Genomic DNA, 13,291 nt, shown 5'->3' with positions numbered 1-13,291 from the left:
CATCATTATCATTTTAAACATAAAAAATATGCATTATTTAACAAATACATAAACATGAAATTATATTCTTTTTATGATGTGTAATGAAATAGAGGTAACTCATAGAACCATTGACAGCGTAAAATAACCTAAACAAAATTAAATATGAATAAAAATAAAACAGAAGTACTGAAGTTGAATTAAATACTAGGCTAGAAAGACACAGCACTATTTAGCTGTGTGATCGCAGTATTGCTGTCATATTTTTTTTTCTTTTCTCATCATTAATAGTTTCTTTTTTGTGTTTTTAGTTCATCTCTGCAATCATCAAGCCTCCAGTTCCAGAGCCTGCTGCATTCCTTCTTAATCACCTGAGAAAAGATGTGGAACATCTGATCAAATCACTGGGAAAGGGGACGGATGACACAATCACTACAGTTCACCTGGTAATCAGCAGCTTGCTGGGACCCCACCAGCAACAGAAATGTGAGTTACAATCTTGGTGACCCTTTACACCAAATAATATTCTATATTCTAAATATGGGAACTTTAAAGAAAGTTATTTGGCATTGAATCTTTAATTATTTTTTTTGCCTCGTAGCTATTAAACTCCATGGCTGTGCATCACAGGGTTTTTTTTCCCCCATATCTTTATTTGAGAAACAGCGATCTCTAGTGGCCAAGAAGGAAAAAAACACATTGTTGCATTTAGCAAAATAAAGAATTTATGATGAGGCCTGTATTATTGCAATTTTTTTAGCTTTGACTTACTGATGAATCTAGTTTAAATTATTTGAGCTTGTTTTCCAGGGCCAGTTCCTTTTGACAATCAGCTTTCGAATAAAGAGGCCAGAAACGGATGGGAGTTGGAAATGAGCAATGCTGTCATCACACCCCAGCTAAAGGTAGCACATATAAAGTATTGGAATCAGGAGATGGTTCTGTCGTCCATGTTCATGAGGGAACTAAGTAAAACATATTGCCATCTGTCATCTTCTCTTTCACCAGCACTTGGACAGACAGCTAAAAGAAGTGAACGCCTTCATCCGGGCAGACTCTCGGATCTCTGCCAACCCGATCATGAAGCTGGTGTTTGGTGACCCTCGTCTCTTTTTGGCATCTCTGCCGGCGAACTCTCTGCTCCACTGCTCCGCTGTGTGGAGCTGCAGGGAGAAAGTGTGTGTGCTGAGCCTCACTCACATCCTGGAGCAGAACGATGGCAAAGACACTGTGCCTGTGCTTTGGAGATTTCTCCACAAGGTGAGAAAACGGCAGCAAAAAGATGCGAGCTTCAAGAGCAGCTTCTCTGCTGGGAGGTTACTTTGAACACCTTAAAGACTTTTTGGGTCACATGGTAAAAATCTGTGGAAAAAAAGAATTTTGCTGTACTAAAATTTGTATTAGTACAATTTTCTAAAACTTTCTGCCTTAGATTTTGTCACTGCAATAAAAGGTGAATTTGTTTTATAAGCTTTTGCACAGTTTCAACAAGTGTCTTTGACTTTTGTAACAATTTGTTTTTGTAGGAAGCAGAACTCCGACTGGTGAAGTACCTCCCTGACATCCTCACACTGCAGAAGAATCTGGTGAAGAAGTTTCAGAACATCACTGAGCTGAACTACGAGACAATCAATGAGTTTCTTCACAATCAGAAAGCCGGTACTTGGACCGTCCAGACACATCGATTTCAGCTTTTTCAACCATGTCACTCGCATTATGCAGTACATTGCTGAACTACATGTTGGCTTTCCTTTTAAACCTCATGGTCAGATACTTGGCAGAATGTGTTTTGCATTCTTGTTTGCCAGGAAATGGGTACATTTATCCTAAAATAGGACAATGATATAATATCCTTGAAAGGGGCGGGGGTGTCAATTTGCTGTGGTCAGTCTGCATAGTTTAGAGTGGCTCCATGTATCTTAAAAAATGTCTGGCTTCTTTCTGGTCACAGCTTCACTTAAAGCCTGGTATGAGAAATACATCAAAATCTTCCTAACGACCTGGAACCAGCTTAGAGTGTCTCTGGCAACCAATGGTAAACACAAACAACAACAGTAAACCTGCTCTAGTTACGGAGTGTTAGTTTAATTTGCGTGAAAATGTCCTTCAGGTGAGATCAAGATCCCAAATGAGTTCTGCCAGAAGGACCTGGACCTGAACAGTGACTTCAAGGTGCTGTTGCCTCAGCGACAGGGCGCAGGCCTGTGCTCCACGGCTCTTATCAGCTACCTGATTGCTCTGCACAATGACCTCATCTACTGCGTGGACAAGCATACTGGAGAAGAGACCAGGTGAGGGCGCTCTTGCCACATTTTTCCCTCATCTTCATGTTTGGACTTATTCTGCAAATGGATTCTGTGTGTTTTTCGATAATCAGGATGACACGGAACTATAACACACTGCATTGTTTCCATGTATTGATTTCACAGCTACAAAGTGAGCCCTGCAGATCTCACTGATCTGCATGTGATCCGTTATGAGCTGGAGCGGGACTTGATGCCCCTGATTCTGTCCAACACTCAGTACAGCATCGAGAAGGGCCAAGAGACCCTTCATGAATATGACTTGCTCAAGATCCAGCAGCAGATCATTTCGCGCTTTCTGCTGGGAAAACCTCGAATCACTCTCGACGTGAGCACATGCAAAACGCAGCTATAGCAACTTTATTTTGAAGTTCGCCAAAACTTTTTTTTGTTTTAACCTTCATATGAACGTCTTCTTACTACAGGGTATTCCTACACTGGTCAACAGACACGATCGTGACTACCAGATAATCCTCAGAGATGTTAAAGCCAAAGTCACGCAAGTAAGTTATTCATGCTCCTTGCTTTTAACTGCATTTATACCCCTTATCCTGATTCACTTTAATAAAATCCAGACTAACCAAGCCATCTACATTTATGAGCAGGACTCAAGTTTATTTTAGAACATTAATAAAACAAACGGCATTGTGATGACCAACAGCCATGCCTTAGAGGTCAGGGATAAACTTGTGAAAAGGTTTAAAGATAATTATTGATATTGATAATAATGTACTACTCAGTGTTGGTCGATCATGTAAAATCCCAATGAAATGGCGTTGTAACTTGACTAGCTGTGAAAAAGTTCCAATGGCGTCAGTTCTTGTGCGAGGTTCTAATTATTGTTCATGTAATATACATAACATACTTTATAAGTATTGCTACACAAGCTCACATGAGTATCCGGGATGTCTCTGATTACGCCATCAGGAGCCCCTGCAGACCCTCACCCTCTTCTCCGTCGCTGGGGAGCTGCACTCCTACAGCGAGGTGTGCGAGGCCTTGTCCACGCTGGAAGTGGCGCTCGGCTTCCTCGCCATGACGGGGGGGGATCCCCACATGCAGCTGTCCCGCTACCTAGAGGAGGTGCTGCAGATGGGAAACCAGGTGGCTCAGCATATCGTCAAGGTCAGCCTATCTGAGACGCCGGTCGTACTATCTTCTACATGTGCACTCCCTCTTCCGCAGTCTAGACCGTTTGGTTACATTCTACGCTCCAAAAGCACACAAACTTGCCTCTTGTTGCAACTTTTTTGTTAACCAGCCTTAAAGCTACGATATTTCATTTTAGTGAACATAGTCTTGTGCATGAGGTGTTTATCAGGGAATCGTCTCCATTTTTGCTCACAGGTTTTCAGCATGTGTTGCCTAAAGCATTGCGTTGCTCTGTGGCAGCTGTTGGCTTCACTTAAATCGGAAAACATGCTGCGGCTGAAGAGGGTAAGACGTCACTTTCGCCTCTCCTGCCAGTATTGGTGGTGGCAATCTCTAGCTTATGCTAGAAGAACACCTAAATGCTGTGTGTTGCTGATTCTCGTGTTTTTCAGGACCCATTTGTGGGAGTCCCAGAAAAGTACAAGCAGCCTCTGGGAGAGGACGAGCACAGGCTGCTCACCGCCTTCTTCTCCAGGAACAGTGCCGACACTTTCCTGTTAGAAATGCACGAGTTCTTGGTTCTGGTTCTTAAAAGGTCCAATGATCCTGATGCCTACAGGCCTGACTGGGGGTAATATACATTTTCTTTATCTACTAAATATATATATATATTTTTTTATCGTTGCTGATGTATGAATGTTAAACACTGTATGAATTTGGAAACTAAAAGTTTTTACCAGATCCACATGGGAATCCAAAACTTCAAATTTGTATATTTTTTTATTTTTTGCTTAATATGCTGGACTATTTGGTCCACTTTTCCAAAAAGAAAAAGAAAAGTGTTTTTGATGTATCACTAAACCTGTTGCTGTCTGTGATTTCATGTCAGCCGTACTGTTGGGAAGCTGACGGACAAATTTATTGAAGATAGTTCGTAATGTTGAGCCTTTTTTGTGACTTCCTGTTGAGGAAAATATCTGTCCCTATCAAAACAAAGGTTCACAACACATAATACACCTAATGAAATTTAATTGTTATTTTACTTCACTTTCGTAGACACGATTTTAATGACTGTTTCATGCCTACGATTGCTCTTCCCAATCCTTTTTTTGAAATTGTTCTTTTTCTCTTTTCAAGCTTGAAAGAATCTTTGGTGTCTTACATGGAACAAAAAGACATGGACATACCTCCAGATGTGGAGGAGCACTTCCCAGAAGAAGTCTTCCTGTCCCACTACGTTGAGGCCTGGAAGTTCATCATTGCTTTTAAGCAGGAGCGTGGTCAGAGACAATGAAGACATCTGGAACAAAAGTGCTATTTTTGTTGCCTTTGTACTTAAATTGAATTGCTCTTGTTAAATGGCAATATGGTTATGTCATATTTTTGCACATAAATCAAAATAGATGTGCCTTTTTAGGAGAACAGAGTGCCACAAAATAAGGGTGTCATTTACCCTGATGAAGACTTAAACTTTTGTATGCTTTTTGTTTTGCATTTCTCTCAATAAGGTTGGGAATAGATTTAAATTTAATTTCTTTAATTGCACTTTTACTTCTTTACTCACAATAAGAATAATTGAAGTAAAAAAAAAAATCTCAGGTACAAAATGTAGGGGTAGATATGGAGATGTAAGCTGAACACATCCCAAACCCTTAAAAGTGATGAATAATGTATTTCGCCTGCTTATATTTGATTTACCACTATTCATTTTTCTAATTCTATTGCAAGTTTTATCCATTTTGAACTCTGCTGTGCAGCATTCCATTTTTTTTGTTTCATTGTTTTTCTTTTTCCAGATTTGCTGTTTATTCTGTGCTTTGATTCCTAATTGCATTGGTGTTGTTATAATAATGTGACATAAAAGGCACCTTATGATCATAATATGTTGTTGCCTGCAGTTTATTTTCTTGCTCTGATGGAATCTTGTTCTATGTTAAATGTTGTGTGTCCTCATTTTCAGGGGGAAAAATAAATAAATAAATAAATGAAAGCTGACATGACACCTGCTTTTAAAAACAGAGAGCAGTGTTCATTCTGTTACCTGAACCAAACAAATCCACGTGGATGCAGTGAATAAAATGGAGCTTCTTTTGCAAGAAGCTTAAGATGCTGATTAATGTGACCTTAAGTATTCTGGCTTGGAGCAACCTACATGGATCCCATTTTGACATGAGGATAAAGTATCTCCCCGAGAACTAAGTGAAAACTTGTTCTGTTTAATAGAATTATTTTTTTCCTACCACGCGTTAGGAAACACATCTTGATGTTGAAGTATGTATTTCCTCTGTCACACCTCTCATGGCCTGTGCAGTCTCTTTCTGATTGATCTTCACATCAACGGTGGTAAAAGCATAATGTAAGTGCTGTAACCGTTTTTAGTGTTTTGTTGTAACATCTTGCGTATATGCTCTCAGTATGAACTTGCTTAGATGACCATATCTTGACCTACTGGTGGTTGTTTTGAATGTCCTCCACCCCCAGATTAAGCTCAATGTTTTGCATGGTTTTCCTTTTGCTTCAATTGTCAGAACCACACTAAACTAAATGTGTGACATTTAAACAGAGCCAACCTCCTTCAAAATGTGCGATATTCCAATTACGTATGCAAGATGGGATACGACAGTGTGGAATGAGCTGAAGGGGCTTAAAATGAAGAGCGAAGTAAAGCAGCTTCATAATGATTGGAAACTGATTATTAGGTCATACTAAAAATAATCAAGTTATAGTAAAGTGGAGTATATAAAGATATACACGTACCACTTTATGACAGTGAAGACCATAGGAATTTTTTAATCGTTTTGCAATGTAAAGCTTTATTGTTGTAGATGTGCTATGTTTTTTTTTATTAATCACCTTGCAAATGATCTAATATAACAGGACAATTTGCATCAGAATAACACTATGACAAACAAAAAAAGTAAATGTAAATAAAGCCTTATTTGCTTTTTCCGACTGATGTATGGTTTTCAACAACTTGAGTGCTGCTGGCTAAATAAATTAGCCCTTATTTACGAATTACATCACCGGCAAAAATCCAGCACTGGCAACGTATGATGCAGTGCTCAGGAAATGTCTGCCTGCCAAAGGTTTTGTGCCTTTTTGACCCTTGGCTGGTGGGAGCCCAATGTGTTTCTGATCAGGCTGATGGAAATGATAAGGACAAGACAGCCCAAAGAACGCCGCTGGATAGCTCCTTGATTCAATTTCCTCTGTGCCAAAGCAGTGTTTAGCACAACAATGGCAAATGGAAGCCTTTGCCTGTGAAAGTAAAACATGTCCATGACCACCCTCGAGGAGGGCAGAAAACCTTAGATATGCACTTTAGATCCTTTCCAGTGTGCCTAAACTAATGAAATATAATTAAAATTTTCTTAGGAAACAAGAACTGTCACTAAGTTGACGATCTGCTCTGTTTTTCAGTAGATTTCACCAGCAATCGCTTCATGCAGATGTCCCACCTGCCTCCCCATGTCAGTGCAGATCATTAGATGGAAAAAGAAACTGGACATCGACTCGGTAAACACACCCACAAATGGATCAGTGGCATGATTTGTGCAACTTAAGTCCTGCAGAGCAAGCTTCACTGAGTAAGTTCAATGAATTCACTTCCACTCCCGTAGGCCTCAGAGCCACCAAGTCTGTGGTAGAAAGGGAAGAACAAATTATTTTTCAGCTTTCAGTTCCCTGCCTTTGTTTTTAAATGAGGAGGAATCAGGGACAAACTTGGTAGTTTGCTGTTAATAGCAACCGTGGTCAATGCACACTTTGGTTTAGGTCCGGAGCCTTTCCATGAGGAAGTTTGTTATGATTAATGAAGCTGGACAGCTTGTGGGAGAGGCTGAGTTGACGGCTTTCATAACTTTGTTAATACTCCGGTGTAGATTCTTAGTCATCCCGGATATGACAATCCTTCTATTTCAGCACCTAAAACTCTGTTAAAAAATAGACAGTGGGATTACTCTGCAAACCGTACTTATTGGATTAGCTTTTACATATATAAATCAGATTAGATTTTACATATATAAATCAGTATTTCCTTCATCATTGTGTTTGGGGCTTATTGCTAATGACGGTGGTAGAATATCTAAAACTGAGAATTATGAATAAAAGTGGTGAAAGTGATAAAGAGCAACCAAATAGTAATTGAGGACAACCCCAAAAGTTGCTGAAAAACAATTATGCAATGTTTGGAAAGCAAAACCCAGCTGTGAGAGGCTTCCAAAACTGTCATTATATGAAAGTGGATGTTCAGTTTTAGTGAGTGTGACTTAAGTGGCTTGTTTTGCGTCAAAATATTGAAGCTAAGATTACATATTTGCCTTGAAAAACAATAAAAGGCCTGATTATGATTAATCAGCTACATATTTTTTTACATACATTTATCTTGACTGGTTCTAAGGTATGATTTTGTCTGAATTTCTCTTACAACATAATTGATGTGTTGTTGCATCTCACTTTGTTATCCTGATCTCATTCGTCACCTGGCCTTCCTTTGAACAGTTGCATAAACAATTAGTCAGAGAACAAGCCTAAAATGTTTAGAAGTTTCAAATGGAACCGGTACTCCAGTCTACGTAGGATACCTGCTCATGTTCGACTTTGAATCTCCTCCGTACCTTGAGCCATGAAAGAACTTCAGCCTTCAACCCTTTCCAAAACAACCTCAGATATTCATCAGGTTTACACCTTGGGGATCTAATATCACTCACAGGCTTTGACGCCAGGCAGGCGCTCACAGCCAAAGGGGAACAAGGTTTTTAATGACTCTGGTATGAAATCAGTACCTCAAAATACCCCAGAGACCTCAGAAAGAGCACCGACGGGCTACTGTATTTTCTATGGAGCTTTATGCTTCACCGGGAGTCTGCGGAAATGTTTTCTTTAAATTAGCCCTTCAGCTGCAGCTGTTATTGCGTTATTATCAAATTAGTGTATTTTAATTACGACGTCATATGAAATGTATGTGCCAGCGGGTCACTGTGAGGTCAAAGCTCAGAGGGCCGTGTTATAACTCTCAGGTTGCTCGGCCCGCTGTGCAGCTTTAAGATGAAGAACAGAGAGGCAGAACTGCTCCGTGAGCACATCTGTGAATTATATTAGCTAATTGTGTGCACTTCTCTATGCACTCAACACTTGAGTTGTCCTCCAAGCAGAAGGAAGAAATTAGGAGCACTGCCGCCATGTTGTTCTGTTAAATACGTGAAGAGAAAATACAATTACTAGTTAAGTGGGAACATCCCACATGGGATTATAAGAGGGCTGAGCATTTAAAGATTTCAGATTTAAAAACTATGTCGTGTGCATGTTTACCTGGCAAACAGACAACAGAGGACATTCAAGGTTTGTGGCATTTGAAGTATGCATCTGAAACATAAACTGCTATTTGATGGTGCTTTTGCTGAAGCAGATTTTTTTTTTCTTTACCCTTTTTTTTACTTCAAGTATACCTGCTTCAGTGCTTCAACTCCAAATCTCTTACAGCACCACAGCTCATTCTTTGAATCCATAACATAAATATCACATATTATCGAATAAAATTGTTATGGAAAGACGAGAAGGTGTTTGAGAACCCAAAAATATGTCCACCATTCCATAAGTAATAATAAGGAGCAAGGTCAAGAGTGTGTTCCAGGTACATTATGTCGGAAATGTTTGCTGCCTTCACTGACTTTTGTTTGAAATAACGCTGCATTTAGTCTCTGGGATATGTTCTCACCTTCTCAGCTCCACGAAAATGAACAGGAAAATGCACCATGAATTCAATCCTTAAATTCCTTTTAGTAAACGTATCCAAATTAAATTAATGGATGCAAAGGAAACGTTGCGGTTGCTCTGAAAACCATTACTTTGTTTCTCTTTTCAGCCCAGTGAGGCATCTGTTACTCCCAAAAATTTTGAGGCGCTTCCAAGTTGTGATACAGTGCCCTGCAAAAGTATGCATACACCTTTTGAAACCTCTAAGTATCTTCCAGGATTGTGTTGTATTTAGCTCCACCCATTTTTGCAGCTTACTCTAGCCCGTTTTCCTGTTCCTAAAATCACTACATGAAACTGCAACCATGTTTCAAGAGCGTGGTGTGTTTAAAGGAATGAGCAGTGGTACTTCACCATTTTGCAAAAAGTTTCCTTATGGCTTGATAAGTGTCTATATAAATGGATTGTTATAAAATGCCATACAATTTCTTTTGGCTTTCTCCTAACAATGGCTTTTTTCCTTTGCCTCTCTTGTATAGGAGGCCATATTTGTGATGTGTGTGGCTAATCGTCATATCAAGAGATTCTCTTTGCTGAAATCCTTGGGATCCATAATGCTGTCAGTTCTCTAATGTTCTCTATCAAACTTTAGAAGCCTTCACAGACAGCTGCATTTATACTGAGATTAAATTAGGTTGAAGGGGACACTAATTACTAACCTAGTAACTTCTAAAGGCAACTGGTAACACTGGGTTTTATGTGTATCAGTTATTAGGGACAAGAAGGCATTTTTTCAGCTTTTTCAGAATTTTTGAAAATCGTACCTTTTTCTATCTGTTTAACAATTATAAACTACCTTGTGTCGGTTTAAGGACTTTGAATTTAAATTTGCCTGAGGTTTGATTTTTGAGGTTATTTCTGTGCTTTTAATGATTTCTTTATTTTTTGACGATTTGTAGTTAATTATTCTATGTTTGTTATTTCCCAGTCTGTTCTCTGTGTCAGTGGCGGCTGCCATCCATAACTCACCTGATGTCAATGCCACTGATCTCTGCCTTTAAGCAGGCCGTTTTCATTTAGTCCTCACTGGATTCCATTGTGCGTGTCCAAACTCCTAAGTTCTGCTTATGCACCATTCTCTTAGTTTTGTCAGCTTTCTTAGAATTTTTAACAAATCCATCATCATTTTCACCACCATCATGTTGCTAGCTCCCTGCTTGTTTTTGTGTACAACAAAAAAAATATGTCAGGTATTGTTTCAAGAAGCTATTTTTTGTTGTCACTGCTGCTTTTTTATTCTTTCCAGAATCACTGCAATTCAGATTCCTAGAAATGTGTCTATTCTGCACTTTTGTTCTTGGACTGCACTGATTTAGTGGAACAATAGAATATCCTTTTACATCAAGACTGAGAAAAATAACTGCAGATTTTACAACACAAACCCCTCATCTGAATAAAGCAAACCAAAAGCCTCTTGGCACACCACACATATTGTTATATAATATGATTAAATGGTATCCCACCTTCTCTTGTTCCCTCAGTTGTCAGCTTCATTGACTTCCTCCAAAACTATTTCTCCTTCTAGCTTCATTCTCTCTTCTTTCACTCACTCTCTTTACCCAGATCTGCTTTGTTATCTGACAACCTTTGGCTGTGAATAGATAATGACTGTGCAAAAGGGTTTTGTTTACCATGGATACATCAGGATTAGAGTGATTACCACTGGTGCCAGCGTTGTAACAAGGCCGGAAAGCATTTCACGTTGTATGTAGGTGCTGACAGTTATCCTCCACAAGATTAGAGCGGATGGATTATGGATTGTTGTTCTTCCACCTGGTGATGAGAGACTAGAAGAAAAACGCTGAATGTAGACCCCCAGGAACAAGGCTGTCATGAGTGAAAGTAATCCCTGCCCCTTGTTTGTTATAAAACTTGTTCAACGTTCAGCTTTTTGTTAGATGTACTCCTGAGTAGGCAGTTCTTGTTGAAGACGTTATACTTCTTACCTTGACCTTTGACCTCCGTATTCCCTGCTGCCTGAGGCAGGCAAAAGAACGCGATGGGTCCCCTGCCTCCATCTAAGCTCTCCTGTGGTCAGGGCCCAAACTGGTGTTCAGTTTCACCGAGTTTCTCGTCTTGGCCCCAGCACAAATACACAACACCCTCTCGGATTGCACTTGATAATATTTATCCTCAATTATAACTCCTCAGAAGGGATTCTTGAGCAAAGTACAGTGGCAGCAGACAAAGCAAGGCGACCTTGAGCCCTGCTGAAGTGGGCTCCCCCTTTGCTCTCTAGAACTTTTTACTCTACCTAGCTGTAGTGCAAAATAAGCAATGTAACCATTAAGAGATTCTCAGCAATATAGAACCACTTAGCTGTATATTTGTTCTGGTGGTGAATGCATGCATTGCTATAGAGAAATGCGACACCATCTTGAATATACACTGGTGAGACATGCGAGGAGTGGCCATAGTTTGCATGGAGGTTACAAAGGGGCATACGTATTTCAAAGGCACCAGACTGTCATGATCCATGTTTCTGTGTGTTTATTTTTGAGTCTTTCTGTGTGATCCTGTTCCCTGTGAGTCCTGTCTCTGCGTCTTCCCCGTTGATTGTCTCCCAGTGTGTCTCGTTCCCTTGATTACCCCATGTGTATTTAGTCTCACCTGTTGTCTGTGTTCTTCGTCGGATCCTCGTCAGTCGTCTAACGTCTTACGTCGTACGTTGAAGCTCTCCAGTAGAACTGTGAAGTCCTGGTTTGCTTAGGTCTCGTTTAAGTCTTCAGTTGTCAGTTGCTACCGGTATTAGCTGTGTGCTAATTAGCTGCCGTGCTGCCTGTCCTGGACTGTTGTTGAGCACTTTCATTACATTCTTCATTCTTTCATCAATAACCTGGCTCTCTGCGTTCATCCTCACCACCACCCACCTCGACACAGACAGACACAAAGAACCAAAACATTTATGACTTTATTAATACACAATATATATAGATTGCCATTAAAAGCTAGCTTAAAAGAAATCCTTCCCACAGCATCATTATACTATCACTACCATGTTTGAGAGTTGACCTGCTATTTAGAGTGATGTGCAGGGTTAGTTATCTAAAGAACATTTTGTTTTGCATGTCGGCCAAAGAGTTCAGGTTTGGCTTCATCTGACCAGAGGACCTTATTCTCCATTTTCTATGTCCCTCAAAAAGCTTGGGGAAAATGGAGCTTCTTTAGTGAAGACACAGACAAAGGGAAATGTTCATGTACAATTAACATGACTTTGCAGTTTCAGAGGGGAATCTCATCATGCTGTCCCCTGACAAGACGCCACCCTGGGTGATTGCCCTATATCAGAAACTCCCTGAAACTCCCTCCGCTCATAGCATCACATGCTTTGTAATTCAATGCCAAAATCCCAACATTTAGCTTGGACCCTTTTGCTGGATAGTCATAATATGCCTCATTACTGGCTGGTTGCTTTAATGTGTGCCACTAGGCACAGTGTGTATCTTCAGCTCATCCTTCTCATTTCTGGTTAGCCTGTAATGCATCATTTTGGTTCTACAGATCAGCGTGGGATTTGTTGGTTGTTTTGGCTCTTACAAATGGCATCAGAGGATTGAGGATTTTCTTGCTGGGGAAGTTGATGGAAATAATGAGAGGTAGGTACGCTGGCCAATTTCAGATTTTTTATTTTTTAACATGCACACATAGAAAGATCTGTGTATAATGTTGTTGCTTCTGGCAGAGCCTTATTTGGGCAACTCAGCTCCACTTTGCGATGCCCAGGAACGACATGCGTGTCATTTCCTGTTGGGAGCAGACATTTCGTTATTACTGCTGCTCTCTGGCAGCCTCAGCATGTTCTTTCTCTAATTTCCAAAAACACATAAGTCGTGTATTTTTTTTCGCCAGTCAACAGCAGCATTATTTCCAGGCAAATCAGGATTGTGGTTAAAGAAGAAATAGAGTCTTAGTAGACTTTTGGTTTAATATAAAATGTACAAAATACCAGTTGCAGTCCATTTATGCATATTTTTCTAAAGTGCTCTTGGCTTTGAAAAACAGCCTGTTTATGCCACCTTGCAATGCCTCTGGGATGGTTGTCCAAACTGTATACTTAAAGTTTCCAGAACAAGTTCAGACTAATTACAAAATATCTTCTGTTGCATGATTTTAAGCACATAACAGAAGCGTGACATGTAATTAAATGGTATAAATGAAAGTTC

General features: G+C 39.9%; 1 protein-coding gene across 3 annotated transcripts in view; it reads left to right on the top strand.

The window, feature by feature from the left end:
• The window catches only part of rnf213a (ring finger protein 213a), a 36,620-nt gene extending 31,365 nt beyond the window's left edge, over positions 1–5,255 (top strand). For all 3 annotated transcript variants that reach the window (XM_081610053.1, XM_081610050.1, XM_081610051.1), the window contains exons 56-67: positions 291–465; positions 790–884; positions 988–1,239; positions 1,506–1,638; positions 1,931–2,014; positions 2,090–2,270; positions 2,409–2,610; positions 2,708–2,785; positions 3,210–3,407; positions 3,630–3,719; positions 3,827–4,005; positions 4,512–5,255. In XM_081610053.1, coding sequence (XP_081466179.1) covers positions 291–465; positions 790–884; positions 988–1,239; positions 1,506–1,638; positions 1,931–2,014; positions 2,090–2,270; positions 2,409–2,610; positions 2,708–2,785; positions 3,210–3,407; positions 3,630–3,719; positions 3,827–4,005; positions 4,512–4,668 — 1,824 coding nt within the window. In that variant the 3' untranslated portion in view covers positions 4,669–5,255. The remainder of the gene's footprint in view (positions 1–290; positions 466–789; positions 885–987; positions 1,240–1,505; positions 1,639–1,930; positions 2,015–2,089; positions 2,271–2,408; positions 2,611–2,707; positions 2,786–3,209; positions 3,408–3,629; positions 3,720–3,826; positions 4,006–4,511) is intronic.
• Positions 5,256–13,291: the final 8,036 nt, after the last annotated feature.

Source organism: Poecilia reticulata, chromosome 8 (genome assembly GCF_904066995.2).
Source record: "Poecilia reticulata chromosome 8, P_reticulata-male-v2, whole genome shotgun sequence".
Classification (NCBI taxonomy): domain Eukaryota; kingdom Metazoa; phylum Chordata; class Actinopteri; order Cyprinodontiformes; family Poeciliidae; genus Poecilia; species Poecilia reticulata.
The sequence above is the reverse complement of the archived record's forward strand: the minus strand, read 5'-3'. Positions and strand labels throughout refer to the sequence as shown.